Genomic DNA, 13,497 nt, shown 5'->3' with positions numbered 1-13,497 from the left:
AGGGGGCGTCGATGTCCTATTTATATTCAGCTCCCATGCGGTTCCTCTACATATCATCCTTTGTATATCGGTAGTGCAAAGGAGAATGGCTCTTTCCCGCGTGTCCCTTTGTACTTTGTGCGGCTTGGAACCTTTTGAAAGGACTGAATTGTATATGTACACAAGGGTCTTGTCAGATGCATAAAGCATCAAAGCCTTAGCGGTTTTCACGCCCCAATCATTCGACCTTGGGGCAAAAGGACAAAGGATCTTTAGTGCGGCCATGAGTATAGTCTAACATCACAATACCAAGATAGGTGCCATGGTAGGCTCGGCTAGTTTAGCTGGTTTTGTATGTCAGTTTTGGGCAGATGGTCGTTAATACGCATAGAGATGTCAAGATGTAGACACAACGACTGTGATCTAGGCTTAATGCCTCCCAGATATAAAACTTGAAATATTAATCCACTGGGGACAAATCACGCCGATGCGACGGGTCAGTGTTCCCGGCCCCATTGAGCCTAGAATGTCGGGAGATACTGACTATATCTATCTACCAAATCCAGCTAAGCATCCTCAAGCAGCATCCACCTTGGCACCTCGAACGCTACGCCTCTCCAGCCCCATCGCAACCCCACAAAGCACACAAACCCCTCCCGCCGCAACAACAAGCCAAAACTCCAACGCCAGCACCCCCGCAACAGCTTCCACAGCCCTGCCAAAAACCTCTTCCTCGCCTTCACGGACCAGCCTCTCTCGTAACACCGACGCCGCCCCCGCAAGCGCCTGCCGGATCTCCTCGCGCGACAAGCCCACGCCCTCAAGTGCAGAAGCCAACCTCGCCTCGCCGACGTTCGAGAGTATACACCCGCCTATAGAGAGACTGATTGCAATCGCCCCCATTTGCGCGAGGAGGAGGAGTGTCGCGCTATCGACGCGGTCTTTGACGTTTGCATTGAGGGTATTCGAGATCCCGATCCCGTGCTGGAACGAGAAGCCAAGTCCGATTCCGATTAAGGCTGAAAACCCGAGGATGTGTGAATCGGGCGTTGAGCGGGAAAGCGTTGTTGCGAGCGCCGCAGACCCGGATGTTATCAGTGTGCCGGCGAAGATGTAGAACAGGTGATACCGTCGACCGACCATTGGGAGGACGCCGGCGACGATGACCACGGTCGTGATGAATGTGAGGATGAACGGGAGCGTACGCACTGTCTGCTGTATTGCATCGTGCCCCCGCGCGAAAGCGAAGAAGAGCGGGATGTAGTACAGTGGTATGGCGTATGCTACAGCCGCGCAGCCGGAGGATATCCAGAGCGGGATCAGGTCGAGGCGCGGGAGGAGGTGGACGGGGATTGCACGTTGAGAGGGTGTTGTGAGGATACACAGATACTGTTGGAGGATCCAGGTGCAGAGTACAACACCAAAGAGGACCCATATCGCTATCGAGGGGCCACTGTCCCAGGCCCAGACGGGACCTGAGAAAACTAGCGCGATGGAGAATAGGACTGGGGTTGCCATGTTGAATGCGATGCCCAGCGGGTCGACCTGGAGGATTCGAGATGTCAAGGGGATGCTGGGACCTAGATATGTTGGTGGGAAACAGAAGACGGTTATGGCTAGTGCTAAGCCCATCCATGGCAGATTGAGATAGAACGCCCAGCGCCATGTTGTATCTGGATTCTCGGCAAGCGCAGCACCGATCGGTCCGCCGACGATTAGACCAGCAGCCCATGCTCCGCTCAGGGCACCAATTAAGCGTTGGTTCTGGGCTGGGCTTGCGAAGACGGAGATGAATGTGAGGTTTCTGCTATCAGTATCAGCTCCATGGCCGACGCGTAGTTCTGGCCCCATCCATATATCATCGATCAGTCAGTACCAAGGGAGAACGTACGTTTGGTATACAATAGCACCGCCAACACCCATAATGACCCGCCCGACGATGACAGCGGACATGCTGGAAGCTGATCCACCAACAGCAGCACCCGCCAAGAAGATCACGATAGATGCAATGTAGATGGAACGCAGGTCGAAGCAGTATGTGACCTTGCGAGAGAGGGAGAGAACAGCGAAGACCGATAACGTGTAGGAAAGGGCGATCCAGGGTAGCAGTTCGATGTCTCCGAACGCTTCGTAGAGGTGCGGTTGGATATTAGCGACATTACTAACGTCGTAGCCTGTGAAGATGCCAGGTTTGTTAGTGGTGGTCGCGCTTGAAGAAGGGGAGAGCCGGCCAAACACACCATGAATCAAACACGTCAGGAGTATGGCGAAAAGGCTTCCACGCCATTTCCACGGAGAGAGACCTGGTCGATGCTCACTTGGATTTTGTTCTGCTGTCCCTGCTTCGGCATTCTTTGTGGTATATGGGTGATCTGTCACCTTGGGGGCGGGCCACCTGTCTTTCGGTTGGGCATCCAGTGCGGACATGGTGTCCTATGCGTTGTATTCGTAGTGTGTTTGACACGGTCTCACAAACAGCATCTCTGAGGCGACGCAGGGAGCCAAAGGGTCTCTTGCTTATATAGGGGCTTGATTGCTAATGGGCAACTGAAGAATCACGATTACTGATCCGGCTCGCTTAGGGCCAATCATGAGTCTTCAGGCACCATCTATGGGTACGCCTGGGGGAGGAGCGGATTACCTTTGCGGCCTGATTGGTCAATACATGTAAGAAACGATTCACAAGCAAGGTTGAGACGCCCATGACTAGCGAGGTGGTCTTTCTATCAGCCGGCTCAGCCCTAGTCTGATGCACAATATTGTCCTGGGCCTTGGGACACTGCATAGCGAAACCAATCAACATACTAACCCATACCCTAGTCTGACTCAGGCCAGCTGAATCATATCTTCTGGGTGTACTCGGTGCATTAGTAACCCTCACCTGTGCTCTTGGCAACCCTTGTCTAATATGTGTAGGAGACGTTGTCTACATATTCCAACTTGATGCTCGAGGAAATAAGGTCGACCGTAGCAGGGAATCTAAATTTATGTACCAGGGGCCCTGGGTGTTTCCCCTTTACTAGTAATGGTCATGTAAGAGCTACCTGACTTTCTAATTTATCCCCCTACGTATGTGAATCATATGATTTCTTCGTTCAAGGCACGTGGAAGAAAGACCCAGAGCGGGCTTTACTTCCAAGACATACTCTGTTCTGTCCACATCCAACCTTAACCTCGAGGTGCTGCGAGCAGCGCTTGACACACATCTAATCTTCTGGTATTCTTCAATAATTGCAGCCTCTTCTTCCCCTGCGCCTAGTCTCTAAGCGCTTATGCAACCTCGCTCAGCCCTTCAACGCAAATTTATGCTAGGATATGGTGACTCCTGGCGCTCAAACAAGTTCACCTCGAACGGCCGACTGTTTTCCTTTATGCGAACCGTGGCACGGCGACAGGACCTCGCTGCCCAGGCAAATCGAATTTGGATCCACCCCATAACTATGGAAAAGGCATCGTGTGAAAAATAAAGTCAATATCTGGAGGTCTCCGCGGAACCGTGTGTAGAGATATTGTTCTTAGTTCTATTAGAGCAAAGTCCGGGACATACTTGGTGATGTTGCAGACGCACTGGGAATTGGCGCCGTGCGAACGCTTTCGGAGCATGACTTGATCGCGGTCTTGATTTCAATGCTACCAAATCTTAGATATTGCAGTCTTCAACTGGGTGTTGATCCTGATGGCGTCGCTCCAGGCGCGCAGCTACGAGCAGTCACAGCTTCGGTGCTCCCGATCCAGACGATTGATCTGGTCATATGTATGGCCAGGCTTCCATCATCCAACGTGCATTCCCGCTTCTTACCCTGTCTATGGTGGTGGTATACGGACATTCTACTACGAAGCCACTTCCAACCCCGAAAGGAACAAAATGGGCTACTGTCCCCTGAATCTTGTATACACGGGTAAAATCAACTTCTGCTGCAGATGTAGCAAGACACTTCAGGAGCCTCTGTTGCAATGTGCTTGAATCGGTGCTCCTTGACCTCCGCATATGTCGGTTTACCTCGTGTCCCTCGGAGCCCTGGTCCCCGTTAAGCTTTTAGGGTTTGACAAGACTCCAACACCTTCTGCTTACACTGGACGAGTTCCACACTGTGTACGCGGGCCCACATCTGATTCCAGAGCAGGGCTTGACCGCGCTCCTCCCATCTACAATCACATTGGCGGGGAAGATTCCAGAAGAGCTCTGTCTCATGGAGCAAAGCCTCCGCGGCCTCGCAGAGGCAGTTTCAAGCGGAGACCAGCTCCCCAACCTGAGAGTAATCCAGTGGGACGAAACCCAAAGGATTAAGCGCGGATTCGCTATTGTAATCACGTCCCTATTCTCTGCGGCCGGCGTCGACTTTAGTCTACACCACTTGGCCACTGAGCAGGTCGAACTTGAGGGAGAGCCAGAGTATTGCGCATCCAAGCTATTTCGATGATGGCTTTTGCCTTGGTCCGCGCATATTTGTTTCTCCAGCTGATTTACCGCCCGTTCTGCAACCGGCTCTTGATGAGACGGACGCTGATTTGTGACCGTGGGGATGGTTGTCTCTTTTGCCTCTGTTTGGAGTGGTACGATAACGAGAGCCCATGGAGACATGGGGTTGTTTGCGTGCGTATCACTTGGGATGCTGTCGCCGTTTCTAGTCTAATTGATCTGAGAATCAGACCCAAGGGACCTAACAGCCAAGGCACAGTCCGCTCCACACTGAGGCTGTTCTTGGAAACACCAACCAAAGCAACGCAACACCCAAAGTCTTCCCAGCCAGCTCAAATGCAAAACCCCCAACCAGCCACTCGAGCAATCTAATAAACAGAAACTTGACTGCAAACATGCTACAGCAATAGCTCGCCCGCCCCTAACTACAATCACCATCTACACTAGACTCCGCCACTACCCTCTCTGAGGAGCCTCGCTCCCCATGTACCAATCCAAGCGACAGCTGAGCGCCCAACTTATAAAGGATCCCCTCCGGCCAATGGAAGATATCCGCATGGCGGTCCAGCTGCACTGGGCGCAGCAAGGTATCTGGAAGAACGAGGGGACCTTGGACAAAGGGCCTCTCGGGCTGTGGCAGCAAGAGGCGACTGCTAGCAGTGAGAGCGAGGATGCTCCGCAGGGTGCGCAGAATGATCCAAACAACGCCTCGTTGCCCGCCGGTTCGTTTATTTTCCTCCGTGCGGCTGGCTTTGGAGCCTCGCGGCCCTTGACTGGGGCCGTCCTTCTTAAAACTGCAAACGATGCCTCCTCGCGACGTTTCACCTAGTTCATGGTCCGGCACAGCCTTGAGCACGACAATGTCTTGGAATACTGCAGGGATCTGGAAATACCGCCAGGCCTCGACATCAACACAAGGGTGTACGAAACTGTGAAGGGAATATGGGGAGGAAATGGTTTCGGAATGAGAATTGGGATATAATGCCGGGCCGGATTTAACCACGAGATGGCCACGAGGGATGGATCAAAGACAGATGGGCGGTGGCTACGTCGACAGTGACGGAGAAGAGTTGGAGATGACAATCGGGCCAAGGATGGCGATGGAGCAGTTGCCGGTGCCTCCTACCACGTTCCAGGATCTCCCCGACGCCTTGAAAAAGCCCCTTCGCGGCGTACGTCAATCAGGACGGCTCGTTGCGTGAAGAGAGCCTCTCGACTAGCATCGTGTTTAGCAGCCGTCCCAGCGCGGCTTCATCCACCCAGGACGTACCAGTGAGTAGCCAGTCGTCGACGACTCACGACAGCTTCGAGGGACACGAGGTAAGCCCACGCACGCAGAGGTCAAGAAGCACGGATTCAAGCACATTGCAACCACCGTGTCGGCCAGCAGCGGCTCCAGTGGACAGTTGAATGCCATTCGATCAAGCAAGCAAGCCTCTGCGCCATCAGGGATGCGAGGAAGCGAGCAGGCTTCCCTTCTGCAGCCGACAGAGGGGGCGTGAAATGCCGAGCTGAACGGGCGAGGGCTCGGGGCATCCAGTCAACTCAAGCGGTCCAAGCGACGCAAGCAACCCAAGCAGCTCAACCGGTCCAGCCAGTCCAGGCCATCCAATTAAATCAGGCAGCGCAACCACCCAGCCACCGCTTCGGAGAAAAACTAGTATAAAACAGTTTGCGGCGAAACGGCCTGCTCATCCATAGCAAAACCGATGCGATGGAGTTTGGTTGAGTAGGGAAGGGCATGTACGTATGATGGAAGCGGGGAAGTCGAGCGCCTGCCGGCGGGCGCTCAGAATGTGCAAAGAAGGTTTTCGACCATTGGCAATGTGAACAGAGCTCGGAAGTTTGGTAGTAAGCGTGTACCGTGTATGTAGGTTCAAGAATGAAGGAAGGCGATTCCTCGTTCCGGCAATGAGTCCGCCAGACTTTATACTGAACACCACAAATCAGGTTGATCGGCCCTCCTCCCAGATAGTATCAGCGAAAGACTCTCAGTATGTGTTGCGTTGGGTCGAGGAGGACGGCGTATTCGGGACGGTGGGCGATATGATCCCAGGGTGAGTCCCTAGGCGTAAAGAAAAACGTATTAGCATGTGAATCGAATACAAAAGAAGCCGCACACGGAAGGCATCTCTCCAACTCACGCTTCAGACAACGGTCGCGCTCGGTAAAAGCCTCGAGGCGCAGAGGAAACAACGGGCAACGCGGTGGCTTGGACCTCGAATCGTAGCAGGCCAGACGTGCTATGTGTGTTCGTCGACGTACGGTGACAAGGGAAAGAAATGGGTCGATATTGACGTCGCAAAGGAACCGAAGCAAGGCGCCAAAAAGAAGGTCACTCGATCAATCGGCACGCAAGGCTCGCGTCAGGAAATCTCAGACTCAGCGTGCAGATTGTGAACAAGGGACCAGTCCTCAATTCGCAATTGTTGCAAATTGTCTACAAGGAATCAGTCACCATACTCATGACACAGCGGAGAGCGAGGCGGACGGACCAGATTATGCTGACCATGAAGCGAATCGAGAATGGGACGATTGGGCCGGAATCTTGTCGGTGGAAACCCCCAACTGTCGGTGAGGCGTCGCATGTATGCTTCAACAGTGTTTGTGGGATTTGGATTGATGGGCTGGCTATCCGTTGCACATTCTCCTTCGCTGTCACCCGCCCCAGGAGCGACAGGCAGATCCGCCTGTCATTGGCCAGTGCTCGGATAGAGCGGGAGATGCTCGGGATAGTGAGCAGACGCAATGGGGCGACAGAGAGGTGATTCGCTGTGCTGGTCAATGGGAGCGGAGACCACAGAGACCAGCGGGTGCTCATGTACGGCTGTCAAACGGGGCGGAGACTAAAGCCAATAAACAAGGCAAGAGGAATGATCTCTCCCCCTTTTTTGGGCCGTATTCTGATACGGGCGGAACTGATCGCCAACAGTGCAGGTCGTTGCCATCAAAGGCGCCAGGACAGTGCCCAGTGAGTCTTGCCTCCTTCAGGAGAGTTGCAAAGGTTAGGCCGAATAGGATGCCGGTACGAATGGAAATTACCTCTGGGGGACAAGTTTGGAAACATGGCTTGCATGGAGCCTCAAGCAGAGGTTCATGGGAAATGGGAAACCGTTCTGATCTCTCGTCCAGTTCCCAATCCCTGTCCAGCATGCATACTGCAGTTTGACCCAGACAGAGGCCAATGATTGGGCAGAAACAGGAGTTGCGTCTAGTCACCCGGGAACGATGCAGAGCCTTGGCCGGATTGCCACAAAGTCAAGTCGTGCTTCCTCTTGTTTTCTCTCCTCCTCGTCTCTCCTTGCAGAGCGACTGAAGGCTGGGAAAGGATGGGAGGCCGGAGGTGGGATTCGCAGCTCTCAGCTCCAGCTTCCAAGGCTAGTTTTCTCCCGGGCACACAAAGGCTTTCGATACGATAGTGACATGATATGGCGACTGGCTGATTTGCTGGGTGAGTAGCTTCAGTGGTTCGAGAGTGCTATGCTAACGAACAAATATGGCCCCAGACCTGACCGCGAACCATCTTCCTTACCCCCGACCTCTCTCGTTGCTCGTATGAATCGCTCTTGATCGCCATCTCTGCCCCCGAAATACTATTCAAAGGCCCATGCACTCGACAGTGGGAGCATCAGCTCGGAGCACTTGCCTGCGTCATGAGATATGGTGACCCCAAGACGGCCGAGCTGGACTACACTTGTTTGGAGCCGACCTGACAGACGTCTACGCTCACGCTTTGATATCGCTTTGGCTCGCTACACCGGTTGCATAATCTGGATGGTCGTGGGAGTACGAGCAAGGAAAGCTCAGCGCTTGTTATACGGTCTATGCTGAAGGGATCCGCACCGTGATCGATTGTATAATTAATTACATTGCAATAAACTCCAAAACTACTACCACTCGCTCCTGGTTCGTAGATCAAACTTTCGCCCTACTCCCTCGCCATCTTAGCCGCAAGCTCTCGAAGCCGGGGACTCCTCCGGAGCGGCCGCTGGCTCTGCTCCCCCCTGGACGCTCCTTCCTGCTCCTGGGCCGACCGCTTCTTTGAGACCTTGGTGGCCTTTGCTGTTGGCCGTGGAACATTAGAATGTCCCTGATCCTCTGCAGATTCCACGGTCCTCAGCCGAGCCCGTTGTCCCATTGACCCCTCCGGAGTCGCGTGAGCAGTCGGACCGCCGGTGGCAGCGGGAGAGGGCACCGGACGGGCAGAACTCGGCATGTTCTGATCAGACAGCTTCGCAAAACCGAGCCCGCCGCCGGATCCCGCGAACTGAGAGAACCCAGTCACCCCCTCTGCCGCTGGTTTGAGCAGCCCTCCAATCCAACCGGTGGGGTTCGGGCGAGATGTCGCATCAGTCGCGGGCGCTGGTCGCGGTGGGACATCGTACATAAACTCCCCGTCCTCGTTGAGATGTAAATAATTTTCAGCCATCTCCTCTTTCAGCCAGGCTTCACGAGGGAGCTCGTGGAGCCAGGTTGCTCCTGGGAGTAGTCCCCAACGGTTGTACCAGATTTCCCGCTCTTCCCAGTCCTTTCTCACCTTGTAATAGGCCTTGGTGGACATGTCGTGTATAATTTCCCCGCGGGACAAGGATTGGATACGACTGTCGTGAAGTTTCTGGAGTTCCTCCTGGAGCTGGTAGATGAACTGGGCGAATGGACGGGAAATGCTGTTGCTGTCCTCGGGGCCCTGTGCCTGTACAAAGCCAGACTGTACTTGCCTCCCATCAGGCCCCGGGCGCGCTTCATGCCGCCAATACCAACGAGTGTCACCCACCCGGGTCTCATCCCAGCTACTATTCCAGATACCCTGTTTTACCCACCCAGCTTTGACGGCTCCCACGGCCGCATCCTCTCCCCTGGCCCGAGTTCTTTTGGCCTTGTCGACCTGCTCTTGGAACTGCTTGTTGGGCAACGAACGCTCGTATCTGTTGATAAGTCGGCGCCTCTCGTCTAAGCGCGAGTTGATCCGTTCGTCGTTTGTCGGCGAGCCTATGACCGTTGTGGGGGATTGCAAAGGAGGAGAGTAACAGAAGCGAGCCCTGCTGTATGCAAGCCGTTCTGGATCCTCGGCGAGGTCTTTGAGCTTGTGGTCGAGCTCTTCACACTCTTGCCATTCCCGGTAGGCATCGATGTGAGGGTCTCGGGCAGGTGTTGTAGCATAAGACATTGCTGTGCTAGCAGATTGTATAGGTAGCAATCGAAAAATTAAAAAAAAAAAAAAAAAACAAATAGGAAATTGGTTGCGTGGAAGGAAACGAAACACGCTTTAAGTCCAGGGGCACCGCTTCGTATATGCAGGCTGCTCTCTTTGTTCGAGGACCATTCATCCAATGCCCCTTACGTGTCAAAGCACGGTTAGAGAGACCCAAGATGGCATGAAACGAAGAATAGAGATCAAAGAGCGGTTGAAACGAAGTGGGCAGACCAAGAAGTTGTTCCTTGCTCCTTTGCCCAACAAACGCTGAAAGGAGAGTAAACGAGCAAAGGTTTTGCCCACTTGACCAGGACTTCATCTCGTGGCCGTAGACTCCTCCTCTTTACCTCGCAACTGCTGTCTTCCTGGTCTTATTACCAGACGTACAAAATCTCCCTCAACTAAACTACTCCCCTGGACTTACCAAGTCACAAATAAACCCATTTCCAGAATGTCTGGACCGCTACCAACGTCCCCGTACTTCGCGCTAATCGGCCGCAACGAACATGCACAGGCCGCGGTCCACGATCCTCAGAACCGCGTGCACTTTGTGCCGACGGGAGACGGATCTGGCGCCCTGGGCGTGGGGCATATTCCTCCCCGGGGGACCGACGACCCGGCAACACTTGCAACGATCGGCCGCGGCGGCGACATAGTCCTCAGCAGTGAGAGCATCTCGAAGAAGCACTGTATCTTTACGATCAATCGTCAGGACATGATCGTGACGCTAAAGGACGTCTCCAGCTCCGGATCGACCAGGGTCGGAGACAGCGACCCACACTGCTCTTACCCTTTCGCTGGCAATCGACGGGAGATCGTGGTGATGCCTGGGGTTAACTCTCTGCTCGGCCTAGGGGGAGAGCACTCTGACCTTTTCGTGTTCGAGATACAGTGGGCGAACAACTTCCAAGACACCGTCCGGAAGCTTTCTGCGCGTCCAGCCATCTCGGCGGTGGGCAACGGACAGTGGGAGGAGACGAGGCTACCCAGCCGGATCTCTGCCATCCACACCAACAGCTACATCGCTACGCGGATGCGCAACGTGGCTCCCCTGCAGACAATTCGATACCATGCGCTGGAATTCTTGGGACAGGGGCGTGTCGGTATGGTGTTCAAGGCCGTCGATGTCGACCACTCGCGACTAGTGGCTGTCAAGAGGATTGTCCTTCCACCGGATGGAAAGGACCTGCATTACCAGGCCGCCAAGGGCGAGGTTGAAGCTCTGGCCCGTATTGACCATGCAAGTCCCTCGCTTCCTGTAAACCATGTGTTGAGTAACGCTAAACCCCCTGACTACAGACACACATCGTCAAGCTCCGGGGGTTCGTATCCGCCCTGGATGGAGTGCCACCCAAAGTGGAAATCTTGATGGATCTAATGGATGGGGATGTACCGACCCTCGTTCGAGGGTCAGACAGCCAATGGATAAAGGGGTACATTGCCCCTAGACTCTGCCGACAGATCCTGGCGGCTCTTGATTTCCTGGAAACGAAATCAATCGTGCACGGGGACGTTAAACCCCAGAACATACTCTTCCGCCGCAAGGTCATCGGGCAGGAGACGGACTTTGTCTTCCTGCTGGGGGATTTCGGGTCGACGGCCCTGGCCCGCCTGGCACCCAACTACGGCGCGACCACGACATACAGAGCGCCCGAACTCTTCACAGGGGCTATTCCAACCAGCAAGTCGGATTGCTGGTCTCTATACGTGACCCTCCTCTGGGCCACAAACCATTCCGGCTTCCAAGGGGTGACCGGGGCTCAGCGGACCGAGATCCACCAATACGTCATGTTCTCCATGGGAGATCCCTTCCTCGCGACGGTACGACAGTTGGCCAGGGAGGACCCGTACCAGCGGGCGTCTGCCGCCCAAATGCTGGTCGCCGTTTACGACGGCGAAGGGTTGTCCACCCCTCGGCATCAAATCCCACCGTTGGCGAATTAGCCGGCGTTTCCGTGCCCGGCACCACCCACGCCCTCGATCGAATCCAGTGACCTCTTCGCATGTCCTGTCTCACCGGGTTCATTGCCCATGACTGACTCCGCTGCCGCCGACATCTCGATGCACCGTGCTATCTCATCGGCCTGGTGAGGCGAGCTGGACTAGACGGATAGATTTAGAGGGTAGTGGTTAATCGAATATCATTCGCCCTTTTGCAGCGACTCCGTAATGATACTCTGTAGATTCCGTTTCTGTAGACGACCTTAGGTTGCGAGCAGCCGACTGAACGTCATCGTTTACTTCGCCGTTTTACCTGCACATACTGAATGGCTTGATCAGCCGAGCATGCATAGTAGAGAAACTACAAGCCGAACATTACTAGCGTAATGATCTGCTTGGCTCCTCGCAAGCTGTGGTACATACAGCGCCTTGAATGGCGGACCTGGACGGGCGGAGAGACTTCATCCGCAGCGGCGCCGAATGGACGACTGCAATCAGAACCAGTCCATGGGGTCGTTTCGATGAGACCTCCCCAGGTTATTTTGGGCCCATTGATGATAGGTGGACATGAAGCTCGCATCGAAGCCGCAGTGCGGTAAGCTAGCGGTAACGCAGCACTTGCTACGTTTATATTGTAAGAGGGTAAGCCAGACCTACCATTTCTGCTTGGCTGTCATGACAGGAATGGAGAAGGCGGTACCTATCAAGCCATCCATTCTTCTGGGTGGAACGTGCGCGCCCTCCCAGTTGTTTCTCTCTGCCTAGTAGCATACTGGCCTTTCAAGACTACGTCGCTTTGCAGGATGCGCATGACCTTGAGAGTAAATTTGTTTGTTGTATGAGACTCAGAGATCTGCAGGTGAAACAGGATGTGGTTCATCTAGTCTGGTATGTTGGATGCTGGGCAAGATAACAAAAACAAAGAATTATTAGAAACGAGTGGCCTCGGTAGGTTGAGCAATAAGATTGGAACCGAGGAAGAACTGGTATTGGCAGACAGTGTTTGCTAGTTTACCCCCTTCCACTATCTGCTACGGAGAGTCTGGGACATGGTTAACTAAAATAAAGAGCCATGAGACTCCAGGCTTTATTCTCGTTCTGCCCTTTCTAGTCTCTTTGACGATAAATGAGAGCTCAACGGAAAGGGACCGCAAACAAGGACCCTTGTGACGCCACTCTCGGGCGCTATTCTTGGAAAAGGTGGCCCTTTAGACTTTCGAATCGTCCTTTGACGGGCAATCGTGGTCGTCTTCAGACAAAGAACGCAGCTGGCTCTTAAGAAACGATAGAGACCCGCCTCGAAGCCTCTTCTTTTCTCCCCTCATCAATCAGCCAACTCTTTTACTCAATTAGAATCTACCAATACCTCAAACTACAACACCTTTGACGCGAAACGGTATCATGGCGCCCAAACACAATAAGAAAACTACGAAAAAGGCGAAGCCTCGCTGATGAGCGGTGGTACTGGAAGCATGAGGTGCGACCCGGAGTCACTGGGCAGTTACGGCCTGGACATTTGATGCCCGAGAGCTTGCATGACAGTAGCAGCGCCTCCCGCCCATTTAACCAGTTCGTGTACCAGCTCAAGGTAGAATGCCGGAGGCTGGCCGAGCTTCTCCGTGACAGGAGGCCCGATAGTCATTTGCTGAGCTTTATTCCCAGGTGCGCGCCAAGTACGTTGGGGCAGCAGAGATGACAGCCAGCTCCGTCTGCGTATACCGTCGGTCATTATGGCTACTGGCAGGGCCTCCTTCTCAAGCCACAGAAACAGCCATCTGCCACACTGTTGACTCGCAGGCCCAAAGCTACAACTATCAATGGACAGGTTTCGAATACTAACAGGTCCCATACATAATTCAAGGGATGCCATCAAACAAGCAGAAGACTGTCAGACTCTGGTAGGTGGAAAGAATTGTGTCCAGTGTATCCAAGGCAAGGAAGATAATGTCCGACAGTACCATTT

At 53.9% G+C, this 13,497-nt stretch overlaps 3 protein-coding genes across 3 annotated transcripts; 1 reads left to right on the top strand and 2 right to left on the bottom strand.

Moving 5' to 3' along the window:
* Positions 1–555: 555 nt before the first annotated feature.
* Positions 556–2,406, bottom strand: BJX68DRAFT_269146 (major facilitator superfamily domain-containing protein; the record flags this gene model as incomplete). Its single annotated transcript, XM_071046269.1, has 3 exons — positions 556–1,783; positions 1,871–2,153; positions 2,220–2,406. The coding sequence occupies 3 exons, from the start codon at positions 2,404–2,406 to the stop codon at positions 556–558; spliced, it is 1,698 nt and encodes a 565-aa protein (XP_070896753.1).
* Positions 2,407–8,327: 5,921 nt separating this feature from the next.
* Positions 8,328–9,566, bottom strand: BJX68DRAFT_269144 (uncharacterized protein; the record flags this gene model as incomplete). Its single annotated transcript, XM_071046268.1, has 1 exon — positions 8,328–9,566. One exon carries the CDS (start codon positions 9,564–9,566, stop codon positions 8,328–8,330), a length of 1,239 nt encoding a protein of 412 aa, XP_070896752.1.
* A 478-nt stretch (positions 9,567–10,044) lies between these two features.
* Positions 10,045–11,537, top strand: BJX68DRAFT_269143 (kinase-like domain-containing protein; the record flags this gene model as incomplete). Its single annotated transcript, XM_071046267.1, has 2 exons — positions 10,045–10,851; positions 10,893–11,537. The coding sequence occupies 2 exons, from the start codon at positions 10,045–10,047 to the stop codon at positions 11,535–11,537; spliced, it is 1,452 nt and encodes a 483-aa protein (XP_070896751.1).
* Positions 11,538–13,497: the final 1,960 nt, after the last annotated feature.

This window comes from Aspergillus pseudodeflectus (assembly GCF_044049435.1).
Source record: "Aspergillus pseudodeflectus strain CBS 756.74 chromosome Unknown BJX68scaffold_36, whole genome shotgun sequence".
NCBI lineage: Eukaryota > Fungi > Ascomycota > Eurotiomycetes > Eurotiales > Aspergillaceae > Aspergillus > Aspergillus pseudodeflectus.
Note: the sequence above shows the minus strand (reverse complement) of the source record. Positions and strands in the feature narration are given on the sequence as shown.